General features: G+C 33.0%; 2 protein-coding genes across 3 annotated transcripts; one reads left to right on the top strand and one right to left on the bottom strand.

Moving 5' to 3' along the window:
- The first annotated feature begins 341 nt into the window (after positions 1 to 341).
- Positions 342 to 14,315, top strand: LOC136786027 (protein dopey-1 homolog). Of its 2 annotated transcripts, XM_066747469.1 has the most exons (15): positions 342 to 662; positions 1,062 to 1,283; positions 1,358 to 1,635; positions 1,716 to 1,881; positions 2,154 to 2,343; positions 2,414 to 7,810; positions 7,884 to 7,998; positions 8,088 to 8,259; positions 8,344 to 8,555; positions 8,622 to 8,774; positions 8,848 to 9,043; positions 10,726 to 10,737; positions 11,056 to 11,223; positions 11,281 to 11,392; positions 12,712 to 14,315. In XM_066747469.1, the coding sequence occupies exons 2-15, from the start codon at positions 1,228 to 1,230 to the stop codon at positions 12,922 to 12,924; spliced, it is 7,440 nt and encodes a 2,479-aa protein (XP_066603566.1). In that variant the 5' UTR covers positions 342 to 662; positions 1,062 to 1,227; the 3' UTR covers positions 12,925 to 14,315. The 2 variants fall into 2 exon arrangements, with proteins under 2 accessions (XP_066603566.1, XP_066603567.1); XM_066747470.1 differs by lacking the exon at positions 10,726 to 10,737.
- On the bottom strand, positions 11,425 to 12,674 carry LOC136785839 (uncharacterized). Its single transcript, XM_066747135.1, has 2 exons — positions 12,082 to 12,674; positions 11,425 to 11,914 (listed from the first exon to the last, which is right to left on the bottom strand). The coding sequence occupies exons 1-2, from the start codon at positions 12,146 to 12,148 to the stop codon at positions 11,430 to 11,432; spliced, it is 552 nt and encodes a 183-aa protein (XP_066603232.1). The 5' UTR covers positions 12,149 to 12,674; the 3' UTR covers positions 11,425 to 11,429.
- Positions 14,316 to 14,460: the final 145 nt, after the last annotated feature.

The following is a 14,460-nucleotide window of genomic DNA, read 5'->3' as shown; positions in this document are numbered from 1 at the left end:
AGAGACAACAGTTGCGGAACTGTTGAGTAATTCTTTTTAAACTTCTATGTACTTCTATTGGAAAAAATTATAGGATCTAAGAGTAATAGCCAATAACATACAACGCTCCCTCAACATTTGTCTCTACTGAATGCAACCAACGTAGAAACTAGTCCAGGCGGGGGCCGGGGATAAAACCATGGGGAGGTATGGTTCCTAAACGCATCAAAAAAATCTTGCAGGCCATTAGTGGCGGTCATTGTACATACATACATACATACAATCTACATACATACATATAGTATATATAAATATATACATACATATGTGTCATTACTGTCATTGTAGATAAAACGGAAAAAGAAATATTGATACAAATTTTATTCTAACAGAGAAGATTTTATCAAAGTTATAAGAATTAAGATTAGAAGATAATAGACATTTCTTGTGATTTTTCATCGAGAAATTAAATTCCAAATGATTCTTATGACGAGCTTTCAGTGTAAGTCATATGCATTATCGCCTTATCCTTGTCAGCTTGTTAAAAGATTTCAAATGTCAACATAAGGTTGCGAGCAGTTGTGAGTACTTGTGAGCGGTAGTGGTGCATCCTGAATTGAGGGATAAGAAGTGATAGATAACAATTCTTCTTAAAGGCATTTAGTGGTCATCACATTATAAAGGTTCTTTTTTTCTTAAAAATAACGGAACTGGCGTCATTGCTGTCAATTCTTTTAATTACACGTCTTTGTATAGAGTTTAAAGAAATAAGTTTTATAAAAAAATTTGTATTTCCGATAGTAATAATTATTATATGATTGTGTGCATCTGCTTAAGCATTCTTTTTTCCGCCATGAATTTGTTCGTTAACGTTTGTTGATAATTTTTCCTTATGTTTAGTCGAATCGTTTGATAAATACCTTGTACTTATAAATTTTTAGTCGAGCTACAATAATTTGCCGATAATTATCAGATTTTAAAAAATTTCTACTTTTTCTATAGTAATTTAATGTATCCATACCTATCTCTCAATATGTAAGTATTCAACATTAGTGATAAAAAATTAGTTTCTTTGGTTACAGATGGGAAAATGACTTATTTCCAAAAGATTTACTACGTAAACAATGAATCATATAATCTAATAGATAGAGGCTCCAAGTGTGTAATAGATATTTAATTCAGATAATGGGTTAATATTACTACGGTAAATAACATATCAAGAATAAAATTTAACATTTTACAACAATAATGGGGTCAATTGCTTTGGAGGAGTTTGAGCTAATGAAAGACTCAAAATATCGAGTGTTAGTAATATTTAATTCTATATATTGGTATAAATAAACTTGAATATTTTATAAGTATATTCTTTATTCTGCAGCTATGTATCTGCTGTAGACAAAGCACTTAGAAATTTTGAATGTACTAGTGAATGGGCAGACTTGATATCAGCTCTTGGAAAGTTAAATAAGGTTTTATTGAGTTATATGAAATTTCCTGTTATCCCTAGAAGAATAAAAATTTCTAAGCGATTGGCTCAATGCATGCATCCAGCTTTACCATCTGGTGTTCATTTAAAAGCTTTGGAAACATATGACATTATTTTTAAGTGCATGGGCACAAATAGACTCAGTCATGAGCTTTTCATTTACAGTGCAGGTATGTCATTTTCTCTTTTCTCTATAGAATATAATTAAATAAAAATTATATTTGTAGAACATTTGGCAAAATTATTACAGGTTTATTTCCATTATTGGGACACGCAGCCATGAATGTAAGGCCTTCACTGTTAACTGTATATGAAACACATTTTGTTCCACTTGGCGAGAGATTGAGACCTGGTTTAAGTGGATTTTTAAGTGGTGTACTACTTGGTTTAGAGGATGGTTCAGATCATTTTGATAGGTAAATCAGAGCAAAGAGTTCAATATTGTTTATACCACAGTCTGTCAAAGCACACCTTTTGAAACATCAATTAACTTTATGTCAGTTGATTTGCCATTAGCTTAATCATTTTTCCTTGATTAAACTACTGACTTATAAAAAATAATATTAATTTCAAAAAGTCAAACTTTTAATAGTAATAACAATTATAACATAAAATTATAAAATATAACTCTGTGAACTAATAGAAATAGTTTGAACATATTTCTATTAATCTAATGAATATTTTTTAGAACTAATTCTTTATTGGAGAAAGTTTGTGATGGTGTAGGCCCAGAACATTTTTATGCATGTTTATGGGACTGTTTAGCATCGAATTCTGGAATTAGGCTCCCTGCAATTTCATTTGTGCTATCACATTTTAACAAAAAAATACCCATGGAACAGCAGAATTACATAATGGGAACAGATTCCAATATTATGGTAGGCATCTTAAAATTTTATGTTAAGAGAATTTTTTTCCAAAATGTTTAAGCAATATGATTATTGACAGGTAGAAGCTCTCTGTGCTAGTGTACAAGATAGCAGTTCAGTACTTGTTCAAAGAAGTGCTTTAGACTTACTATTAATTGGTTTCCCCATTCACATTAGTCAATTAAAATATCAGGATATGGTTTCACTAGTGACAGCTGCGCTTCAGACCATTTTACGAAGAGACATGAGCTTGAATAGAAGATTATTTGCCTGGCTTTTAGGAACTGAAGTAAATACATCTATATTAAAAAAGAAAAAATTGGATTCTGATAAATCTAGTGAAAGCTCATATTTTGAGACATATTCAAGGCAAATGTTGATTGAAGCTATAACAGCAATGCTTAACACAACATGCAAGGAAAATCCATATGACATACGACCATATAGAATATTAATTTCTTTATTAGACAAACCGGATATTGGACCAGTTATTTTGGATGATATTTTATTTGAGGTTTTTAGGACATTTTACAATGCCTGCTGTACCCTGTCATCAAAAAATTCAAAAAGTACTGAGGTAATAAAAGTAGCAAACCTTTTATTTTCAACTCTAGAACCATCTTACGTTTGGATACATTGTGGACAATTGTTTGAGAAAGCATGCCAAACAAAGGAAATCAGCTGTATTGATGATTTGTATACTTGTGTAAAGCCTGTTGGAAGTGGAACTCCAAATCTCATAGAAATTTGCATTTTGACAGAGTTTCTCTTAGAAACAGTCTCTCTAGATGCTTTTATCGATACCCCCTCGGAACACTTACCAAGTTTATTTTATGAAATTATTCACAAATCGTTGTGTTATCTTGATATTTTATTCCCAGTAGATATTTCTTCGATTCTTCAGCTGTGTACTAAGATTCTCTCTAAAATGCAACCAACGGTTGTTGCCGCGCAAACAGAAAAAGGTGACGTCGAAGCCAACACAGATTTATCTTTAAGTACGAATCTGTATCCTTCTCAAAACGATAATTCTTTAATTGCAATACCATTGGAGAAAAGTCAATCTGATAGTAAATTAAATAAAGCTGATGTCTTGAACCAACCGTTTTCTGAGAGAAGTCCGAGTCCTCGTAGAAGAGCAAATTCAGGCGGGACTTCAAAAAGATCCGAAAAAAAATCTAAGAAAAAAACAAGCAAAAGTACTTCAAAACTCGACGATAATTACACGATTCAGGCTGACAGAAATAATATTTCCGTTATAATTAACGATGATACAAGAGAGTTTACGAGAAATAAAAGCATGGATGATCTGAAAACAAATAGTAATGACAATACACTTCTGTCTATGAACGATGCAAACTTATCAATGTATTCTTCGAGCAAAATTGCATGTGGTTCAACTATGTTATCAAGAGGAACCACTTTCGCCTACCAAGCGCAGCATTCTATGTTAGAGAAATGCTTGCGTCAATATGAAACATTTTATGTGCAATTACTTAGCAATAGGATTCTTGGAAAGGAAAGATCTATTCAAGAGATGTTTGATATTTTAATCATTTCTTCACCAAGGGAGAGCTTTGATGAGAAAATGCGTTATCTTGAACATTTACTCAACTCCAAGTTAACTTTAGAAGATTCCGGCTTTTTCAGTCAAGATACAATTATAGCCGAAGAAGCAAAGACACTTGATATATCCCGATTAAACGTTAATTCTGAAATTCAATCTGAGTGGGAGGAAGGTGTGAGTTTGGCGTCAACCTTATTAGTCGAGCTCTCTACATTTCCTAAGTATTTTTTGCCAGGCGATAATTTAAAACACGAAGAAGAGCCACAAGACACAATACTCCCAACCTGGCTAAAAGTGTTGATAGTATCAGCTTGTTGGCTCAGCAAACACCCAACATTGCAGTTGACGAGTATAGCAACATTGCTGGATCTTGTAGCATTGCTAAAGGCCCATAATGATGCCGAATTACATCCTAAAAGCGATGAAGGAGTTACGACTGTTGTTATAATGCCATTATTAAAACAGTGGCACGTAACTTATTTGATGCAATTCACCAACATTTTTCAGATATTAGCACACTCACTGTGGCAACATTTGGGTGAACTACCAGCTCACAAATATAGGATGCGATGTGCAGAACTAATGTATGAGCTTCATCACGCTTTGCGCGATTCTTGCAATGCTGTGGAAGACGTTATTGGTTCTGCCTTGACATCCGAGTGCATGGAGAAGAAAATTGAGGCCTTCAATAGGTTTGCTACCTTATGGCACTTAGGAAGGGAAATAGAGATGAATCCGAAATTAAGAGGATGCTTGAAAACATTTGATCAGTCTTTACTAAAAATTTTAGATAATCTTCAAATTCCTGATAATTCGCCATTAAAGCTTCAGGCTCAGTCTTGGCTACATCATTGTCTGATGCGGGGAGATATTTCTAGGATAGTTGACCCGTTATTATCTATCCTATTAGACCCTTCTACTTGTCGTATGAGTGTTCTTCATGTTAGTATCCAACATAGCAATACAGTTCTAACCAAAAACGATTCTATGGAAGAGAAGTGTGAAGTACAAGATGAGACGGAAGGTGCGGCAAAAATTTATGCAATCAGCTCAGTCGACGGCAACGTTATTTACCATGTGAGTGATAGCGGGGAAGAAAATAAAGCAAACAAAGGAAAATTAAAGAAAAACTTAATCAATCCTGTAAAAGTAAAAAGAATATTCGCCGTTACTACACTAGCTACTAATGATAATTGCAATCATTATATAACTGAGAGAAATCAGTACATGAAAGAATTAGAAGTACCTCCGAGTATATCTGGTAATAGAAAAATTTCTGTTTTCGTCAATCCCCTATCAATTAATTGTACTGAAGTTTCTAATGATTCATTTCCTGGAGAGGACTCTCTATCGAACATTAAAAAATTAAACTTTAACACCGAAATGTTAAAATACGCAAAAAGATTCAAAAAATTTGACTTTGATAATGGTTCGACGGCCAGTTTGGATGAAAGTATCTTTGATTCGGTCAATTCTAGTCTGAAGGTAAAAGACAAATTTGTCTACAAAAAATTGAATGGTGAAGTAGAAACTTCCTTAGACTCTACCACTAGCAGCTTCGATTTAAACAGTCCAGATATAATTAACAAGCAAAAACAAAAAAAAGAAGTTTTACATATGCCCGGAAGTTCGAGGGAAATAGCGGGAACCGTAATGAAAGGAAGATACCAAAGAACTAATGAATTTGTGACCGGATTTGATGCTTACGATGTCGGTAGCTTTGAAGCCAGCGCAGAAGTACCCAGTTGGACATTGGATGATGAAGATGGAGATTTGGATATCAGTACAGCAGCGGAGGATTACTTTAGCAATTCAAGTAGCACCAGCATTGTCGAGGAGATCCTGAACGAGGTCCTTGACAGGGTCATTGAACTTTCAGATACTGCAGAACCTGTGAAAGATTCAGATGATATCCTACCACAGAATGCAAAATTAACTAAAAATTATGGAGTAGGAGTGCACAATTTACACTCCCACATGCTTCTGTATTGCGGAGTTTATGACTCAACACGGACACTTTACGCTTTAAGAACTTTAAGAAACGAATTGTTAACAAACACAAGAATGTTTTTGTGCTGCGCAGCAACTACGGGAGTGGCCAATGCAACTAAAAATACAACATTATTGAATTTATTGGCGAGACACAGGAAGAGTGTTTTTGGTAGGAATTTCTATGGGGATGTAGCTAACACAGAATTTATGGCAGCTTATAGAAGTAGTATGTATCTAGAAGTTCTGATTAGCGTTTGTCTTTATTTTGCGAGGAGTTACTATCCCAATCTTGGCCAAATGAGACTGACACATGAAGAAGTTTCAGGAAATAGACAAGTCCAACTGGCCAGTGTGGAATTGTTGACTTTAATATTTTCCGAACTAATTGTTATTGCTCGTGACTCCGGAAAAGGTTTTAGCTGCTATATAGTAGATTTACTTACGAGATGCAAAGTGCAAAAAGTTGCTTTACATTGCATTGTATCTAGCGTGATGAATATGAAAAATGCTCACAAAGACAACGAGGAGGCAATAACATTTACAGAAGAGATAGTTATTTTTAATGATCCTCTTGTGGAGAACGAAGTTAGCAGATGCAAATATAGGGCAAGTGATCATACAGAAGCTTTTCAAGTGCAATTATTAAGATTACTTTTAGTTTTGATCATGCTAGAACACCAATGCAGTATTCAAAAGGGAGAAGAAATTGGTCCCGTTGCTGCATCAATTCCGGGAACACCTGTTAAGACTGTTCCCAACCTAACTGGAAGTAGCTTAAAATATGTTTCTGGATCACCGATACCTCAACAGCCAATGTTCCTCGCTAGTATTCTCAGTGCTTTACAGCTAGAACATATGAGGCATCTTCACCAGCAATGGACAACTCTAGTCACTTCTAGTTTGCCTTTTATGGGCTCGTCACTAACGTCTATTGTTACATCCGTTATACACCAACTTTGCTGTAATATAGAACATTTATCGTCTTACTATGTAGATGAAAAGGCCGTTTTAACTTCCAAACTTCAAGATATTAGTACTGTTGAATGTTGTCTACCAGCTGACTACACTGTAACACATCTGGAAGCCCTGACATTGCTGCTGCATTATTGTCTTTTAGACACCTCCCAACAAAGTGGGTTTTGTTTCAATCAACCACTCAGTGGTGCTATTCAGACTGGAATCCCAGGGGCTAACCCTGGGCAAATTTTCAATAATTTGATCCACGTATTTATGCCCAGCCCACTCTCGACCGACTTGGCAATAAACAAGGACAAAAACGTAGTCAACGAATTGCAACAACACGCGAGGAGAACAGCGTTAAGTCATTTACCAAGGATAATTGCTTCGTTATCTACCTTGTGGCAAGCAGTGTTAGTCACGAAAGACAATGAACAAGCAAGCTGTGTAATTGGAAGTCCTAGGGTTGTGAAACATCAGCTATTAGAATTATTGTCACCGATCTCATTTCACCACGGTGTAAATTTTCTGGCTGCTGTCGCTGTTGCCTGGCATGAAAGAAGGCAAGCTTCCACAGCTTGGAAGAAAGTTTTGCCAGAGGCCTGCCCAAATCAAGAAGTTATGGTCTACTTAGTTAGCGCGATTCGAGTTATGCCGATTGATACCTTGGTCCAAACTGTCCACCAAGTAGTCAAATCTCCGCCTCCTATACACGGGGTTAAACAAGATTTTTCTTTGGAGGTTTCCGTTCTAGAACTGCTTTATACTTATATGCAGAGTAATACTTCGCAATCGCTTATTGAGTCCTGGACTTCATTACTTGGACTACTAAAGGATGGATTGTCTCTGTTTGCTCCTGCCCAGTTTCTTCTGTTAGCAATTCTAAATGAATTCGTTCAAAAATGTCCACCGATGCAAGAAAAAAAGGATATCCGAGATTTGCAGGATGTTACGGCAAAGGTAAAAATTAATCTATAAAAATGATGTTTATATTATTTAACTCATTGTTCATACTTTGGATTACTCGATTCAGTTGGTGGAATCCTGTTCTCAAATAGCCGGTGCTTGTCTGGAACAAACGACCTGGCTCAGAAGAAATTTGGCAGTTCGAGAAGACGTGTTCGACGTGGTTGAGGGAGCTTCAGAAGGTGAAGACAGTAAAACTGGACCTAGGAAAACTTTTATGAAAAGAATATTTATTTTTTAAAGAAACATACTAATAATAAAATACTTTTAGTTTCAGCTGGAACCCCTCCGAATGCAGCTTACAGTGTACAAGCCCAAGCCGTATTAGCAGAAGTATTAGCTCCTTTATTAGATGTTAGTTATGGCTCCCAAGAGAAAGAAAGAGTGGTTACACTATTAACCAACGTTATGTATAATATTACTCCGTACCTTAAAAATCATACGTAAGTTTATTGAAATTCATTGTTTTATATTGATTGCTATTTGTAATTCGATATAATTGAAACAATATATATTCCAATTCACAGAACAAAGAATGTAGCATCGTTCACTGCTTGTTCTCAGTTGTTGAGCTCTTTGTCTGGGTATCAGTATACAAGGAAAGCTTGGAGAAAAGATGTGTTTGATTTATTATTGGATTCTACCTTTTTCCAAATGACACCTGCTTGCTTACCTTACTGGAGGACAATTATAGATAATCTAATGACGCACGATAACACTACTTTTAGGGACTTAATGAGTAAGCTTTAAATGTTTAATTATAATTTAGTAATTGGACTAATTAATATAACTCCTTATCCTTCAGGTCGTATATCAATGGCTCAAGGAAGTGGGATCAGCATATTTTCTTCCAAGGAACAGGAGTATGAACAAAAAGCTCAGCTCCTTAAGCGATTAGCTTACGTTATTTTATGCAGTGAAATGGACCAATATCATAAATATATGCCAGAAATTCAAGGTGAGTAATTAAAAATATTTCATTTGGGTATTATATATACAATAATTTATTAAAAATTATTTATTGGTTTCAGAGCGTTTGGCAGACAGTCTGAAATTGCCTCAGGTGATTCCAGCTATCCAAACACAAGTATTTTTGTGCTTCAGAGTTTTATTATTACGAGTTTCCCCTCAGCACGCAATTTCCCTTTGGCCAGTTATAGTTAGCGAGCTGGTGCAAGTATTTTTATACATGGAACAAGAATTAAGTGCCGATAGTGAAGAATTCAGGTATGCTTAAAGAATTTTCTATATGCTTAGGTATTTAGGGAACGCTTATTAACACTGGTAAAAAGAAATGCATTTAACAATCTAATTGGATGAGACTGGTTAGGGAGTATAATACAAACTTAATAAGTCCGTCAAGCATAACAAAAGGAAAGCATTAATGACTAGTTAAATTTTCTGCAATAATTCATCTTTTTTTACTAATAATCAATATTTGAAGACAATATAAACTAGTTAGCTTTCTTATGGTTATTGAGCTGCTACATTTTCACTGTTCTGCTCAGACTACGCTTGTCAGTTCGTCCTCGTTTTCTCAGGCACTGTTTTTTTTTTAGAGAGAATTATAAGAAAACTTAGTTTGTTGTGTTTTTAATATTAATTTATACCGAGTGTCCGGTTATCTATAGCCAATCCTTAAAGTTTAAATAATATGAATAATTATAAAAAAATGTTCCAGTAATATGTTCAAAGATAGCCCTTATTGAAGAAGGTTTTAAGCACTAAAAATTGCATAATTTGAGGCGTCATATAGATTGGAGGAGCATTCTAGTTAAGTCTGACGAATAGAAGATAATTGTCGGATTGCTCTACCAAAAAGAAATTTCGAATTAAATTATATCTGATCCTTAATAACTTCTTCAATAAAAATTAAATTTAACGGGAATCCGTATACCGACATTACAGGGCGAAAACTATTTCGCATGTAGCGTCGTCATTTGTTGACGGATTGTAAAGTTATTACAGGTTTTTGGAAATGCCAGAAGCTTATCTACTAAGTTACGTTAGGAAAATTAACAAAAAATGAAAAAAAAAATTATTTAAATAAATATATTAACATTATTGAGAAACAACAATTAAATCGCAAAATCCCCCAACGTACTTTACTAGATAATGTTCATATGTTTCCAAAAAGTCCACATAAATGCAAATCCATCAAGAAATGACGATGCTGCATGCGAAATAAATAATGGAAGAATTTCGTGTTGGCGACTTCCCGAACACGAAATTCTTCCATTATTTATTTCGCATGCAGCATCGTCATTTCTTGATGGATTTGCATTTATGTGGACTTTTTGGAAACATATGAACATTATCTAGTAAAGTACGTTGGGGGATTTTGCGATTTAATTATTGTTTCTCAATAATGTTAATATATTTATTAAAACAAAAATTTTTTTTCATTTTTTGTTAATTTTCCTAACGTAACTTAGTAGATAAGCTTCTGGCATTTCCAAAAACCTGTAATAACTTTACAATCCGTCAACAAATAACGACGCTGCATGCGAAATAGTTTTCGCTCTGTAATGTCGGTATACGGATTCCCGTTAAACGTGTATTGGTAGTTTGTTTGTCCATAGTTAACCGGTCATACGTTATATATAATTAAAAAAATTTTCTCTATTAAACTGATTTAATACGATTAACTTTTATTGCAATAAATGAAATATGTGTCCAGTTTTGAATGGCAACTTTAGCTCAAGCGCGCTTTAAAGTGGAGATTATTTAATTTATTCAAAAAATTGAAGAAATTAACAAATATTAGTTTATATATTATACAATTATTTTTAATATAGTAACAATAAGGAAAATAAATAAATATGTCTAATATTGTTTTTCGCTGTTTTGCTTATGTTTTCATGGGAAATTACGATGCGTCCATGATTTGGTTGGTGTGGGTACTACAGTCGTCATAGCAGGTAACTGCATATAAAAATTAATCCAATTCAAGCATGATTCATTTAGAAGATAAACATCGTGTTTCTGTATAGCTATTTTGGTATTACTAACAATTGTATTGTGGTATCACCTTTTATTAAAATGGATTCGCGAATAGAATTAATTTAACGCTAAACGTACCTAGGAATTTGTTACACACGTATTCACATTTACAAAGAATCATTTGACCACTAAATGGGTACTTTAGAGTTAAAAATATTCGTATAATCAAGATTAAAAAACGTAAAAAAAGGAAAACCATTGAGAGACTATAATATAACTTTGATCCTTTTAATTAGTTCGCATATAAAGCTATTATCAGCTTTGGATTCATCATGGGCGGTAAATACCAGCAATGGATTACAGGCTCATGGACACCCACATTGGTTACAACTTCATCTTGCTGCTGCCAAATTACTTGATTTGGCCTTATTATTACCTGCTCATCGATTGCCCCAATTTCAAATGTAAGTTTTGCTAGAGTAAAATAATAAAATTGTAATAATAGCACTAATTTATTGCAGGTATCGATGGGCATTTGTAGGAGATGCAGCAACAGGGAGTACGGAAAATAATAATCTATCATCAGACTTCGTGCCACATATAACAAGAATAGCCAAATTGATGGATAGTAAGGTAAATAAAATGAATGACACTTTGAATTCAATATATATCAAACGATATTTTTATTTGGACAATTGCTTGGAATTACACATAACTGACTTTCTTCGTCGAAGACGTAATCCTCTTTGCACTCGCAACCGCTCTGACACGGAGTAAAGCAGTCCGTGATATCCGGCTGAAAGCACGTAAATTGGCAGAGACAATGTGTCCAAACAGATTTTTCATCACATCGTTGAACATTTTTTGCACTAATATAGTCAAGCTCTTCATAGTCGTAACCAGGGATCCTGTGTTTAGTGTATCTATAAACTTTTTCCGGTGGCTTGTACCACTTGTACTGATTTTTTAAAGACTTTTCTTGTTTCAAAAGCTGATTCTGATGGTCGTAGTAAACATCATTTTTCACATTTTTAATTTTCGATGCAAAATAAAAACCCTCGGGTTCTGGACCATTAATTTCTGTGTCAGTATTTTTATCGTATTTTATCACAAACTTTTCATCAAAATCGAAATCGTAGTCGGCATCATTGTTTTCTATGATAATTAAAAAATAATAATGTTCATAATCGATGTAAATATTAATACTCTGCTGATGTATTATTTAACTATTAAAAAAATAGTTATTTTTTCATTTGATTATACTAAACATGCAATTGCTTCCTTAGCAAAAACGTGGGATAATTTGCATATATGGTACTTACCAGCTGTAACTATTATTACAATGTAATAAATAAAACAGGTGATTGTTTCTAATCTAGTCAAAGCCATGGTAACTTTTGCATTGACTGAACGTTATTAACTCTTCGTTAATCTTTTTCATTAACGCGGATTCAATTAAATATAAATTAGCTTTACAACGCCTATTCTTTAAATAAATTTATTTTCTGATAGCATTCAAACAAAAACTATTGACTTTGTCCCATTTGAAAATGTTAAAACCTTAGGATAAAAGTAGACGTGACAGCTCAAATGCTATGTTTCCACTACATTCAGTTACAGTACAAACAAAAATATCTGTTGGCATGAGACACAAAATCATCGATATAAGTGAACTAAATGTATTTATACTACCAAGCCAATAACCTTCCATTTTTATTGGTCCATGCAATAATTAAAATAAGTTAAGAGACGAATGTTCATGGTCTTAATTTTTTTTTCTTTTTTTAATGTAATACGCTTTTTCTTAAATGCAATTTCTGAACAAAATGCGAGTGAAAACTTGTATAGCCAAGCATTAATGAAAATATAACATGAAATTTATAAATAATATTATTGTACGTGCTACAATTTTCTACTGTATAATCGCTTATTCTGAATTCATTTTTTTACAGTACAAGTTGGAGACGACCCCCCCTTCAGAACCACTAACAGGCCAGCTTTTATTAACGTCGAGTAACATTCGCTCCTTGCAGGATTTACACTATTTTTTTTCAGCCCTAAGTCACAAACCAAGCGATGTTGAAACATCGGTAAATGTCACACAGTTAGAAACTGTAATCGAGCAAGACTTTTTAGATAAAATGCCATCTTTACCGGCACGGTAGTAAATTAACTGAATTCTTTAATATAATCTCTTGATATTTTGTTTAATTAATAATCGTTAATGATGTGATATTTTTATAAAATATCAGAGAGTCTGATATATAGGCATAAGCATATGGTGTGCTTTTACTGGAATATCTATTTTTTCTTAAAAATAAATCTCTACGATGTTCAAAGTTAGAGTCATTTCCAGTTAGGAAAAGTAGTATAAGGGACAGATTTAAATTAATTGCACTTACCTTACTCTAAGTTTTATTAGATAAGTTTTCGAATTTGTCTCCTCATTCGGTTGTGAATAACTACAAAACTCTGTAAAGAATGCTGTGGGCTATCAAGTCTGGCTTGTTTTACATGTATAAAAACATATGCAGCGTGTCTGGTAGCATTATTACTAACATATAACTTTTCCCATGTGTATTAAGTTTACTCAAATAATAAAGCCAATCTAGTTGCCTATTTTACTTTATAAAATTATGTTTTTTTTAATATTTGCAAAATTAAATAATTACAAAAAAGAAAATACGTTTTCTGTACATTATAATATTAAAACAAGGTATAAAAAGTTGTAAGCATATAATAATGATCCTTCTAATAAAAGAAACATTTTTTATTATAATTCTACAACTATAATTAATTTTCATCTTAATAAAAGCTACAATGATTTTTATAAATTTCAGTATAACATGTATTATTAATTAACAATGAATAATTAGTTAATGTATTATCAACATTTGGAATTTTAGTAATAAGGAAAATGTGGTTTAACTTGATACAATTGCAAGTATTTTTGGAACAAAAAATCGATTGTGTTTGCTCTCAACATTTCGAACTTCGAATTGTCAAGGATCTAAAGAGTTTTTTAAAATTCGCATAGAATGTGTTTATATTAGATTTCAATTAAAAATGATATAGTATATTTATTATATAAATTTATCATGTACATAGAAATTAATTTAATCAAGTACGTTTACAAATCTATATATACTCAATGTTACACAAATTATATTTCTATATTTTTGTATACCAAGATGCGAGAATAAGGCACATTATCGTTTTCGAATATGAAGTAATAGACTCCGACAAATATTAATTTACTTTTCAATAAACCACTATTTTACGAAATTTAGTTTTTTTATTCATAAGCCTTAGTTTATTTAACTTGTTTTAAATTATAAATAAATTAACACAAGCATTTAAAGGAGCGAATGAAAAGACCTATATATCTGATATATAAATAAGGTGCCCACAGAAGAGAATACCAATCAATTATTAATTCCAATATTCCTCGAATTCAAAACTGTTTATAATAAATAGTATAAATATATTTAATAATTTCTCTGATTACAATTTCTTTAAAGGACTTTAGAAGACCACCAAATTATTGTCATGAAGAACAAAAGGGTATTAGAAGTAATACCAGCAGCGCATGGGATAAGGGCAACCAAGAGCAACTCCGTTTTATGTATACATATGTACATCATACCGACCAATGACTATACCGTTTTTAAAAACCTCTATCAAGTAGGAGTATAGTAGGG

The sequence above is a fragment of the Prorops nasuta genome, unplaced genomic scaffold (assembly GCF_024137725.1).
Source record: "Prorops nasuta isolate Cenicafe-Biocafe unplaced genomic scaffold, Cenicafe_Pnas_1.2 PNAS00003, whole genome shotgun sequence".
Taxonomy (NCBI): Eukaryota; Metazoa; Arthropoda; class Insecta; order Hymenoptera; family Bethylidae; genus Prorops; species Prorops nasuta.
Note: the sequence above shows the minus strand (reverse complement) of the source record. Positions and strands in the feature narration are given on the sequence as shown.

What these genes read in the sequence shown, in the direction of transcription:
- LOC136786027 (XM_066747469.1), top strand. Translation starts at nt 1,228, where the DNA reads ATGGGGTCAATTGCTTTGGAGGAGTTTGAGCTAATGAAAGACTCAAAA. An exon ending in AAAGACTCAAAATATCGAGT is followed by an intron (nt 1,284 to 1,357) that starts GTTAGTAATATT and finishes TTTATTCTGCAG; the next exon opens with CTATGTATCTGCTGTAGACA. An exon ending in GAACAGATTCCAATATTATG is followed by an intron (nt 2,344 to 2,413) that starts GTAGGCATCTTA and finishes GATTATTGACAG; the next exon opens with GTAGAAGCTCTCTGTGCTAG.
- LOC136785839 (XM_066747135.1), bottom strand. Translation starts at nt 12,148, where the DNA reads ATGGCTTTGACTAGATTAGAAACAATCACCTGTTTTATTTATTACATT. An exon ending in TGTAATAATAGTTACAGCTG is followed by an intron (nt 11,915 to 12,081) that starts GTAAGTACCATA and finishes TAATTATCATAG; the next exon opens with AAAACAATGATGCCGACTAC.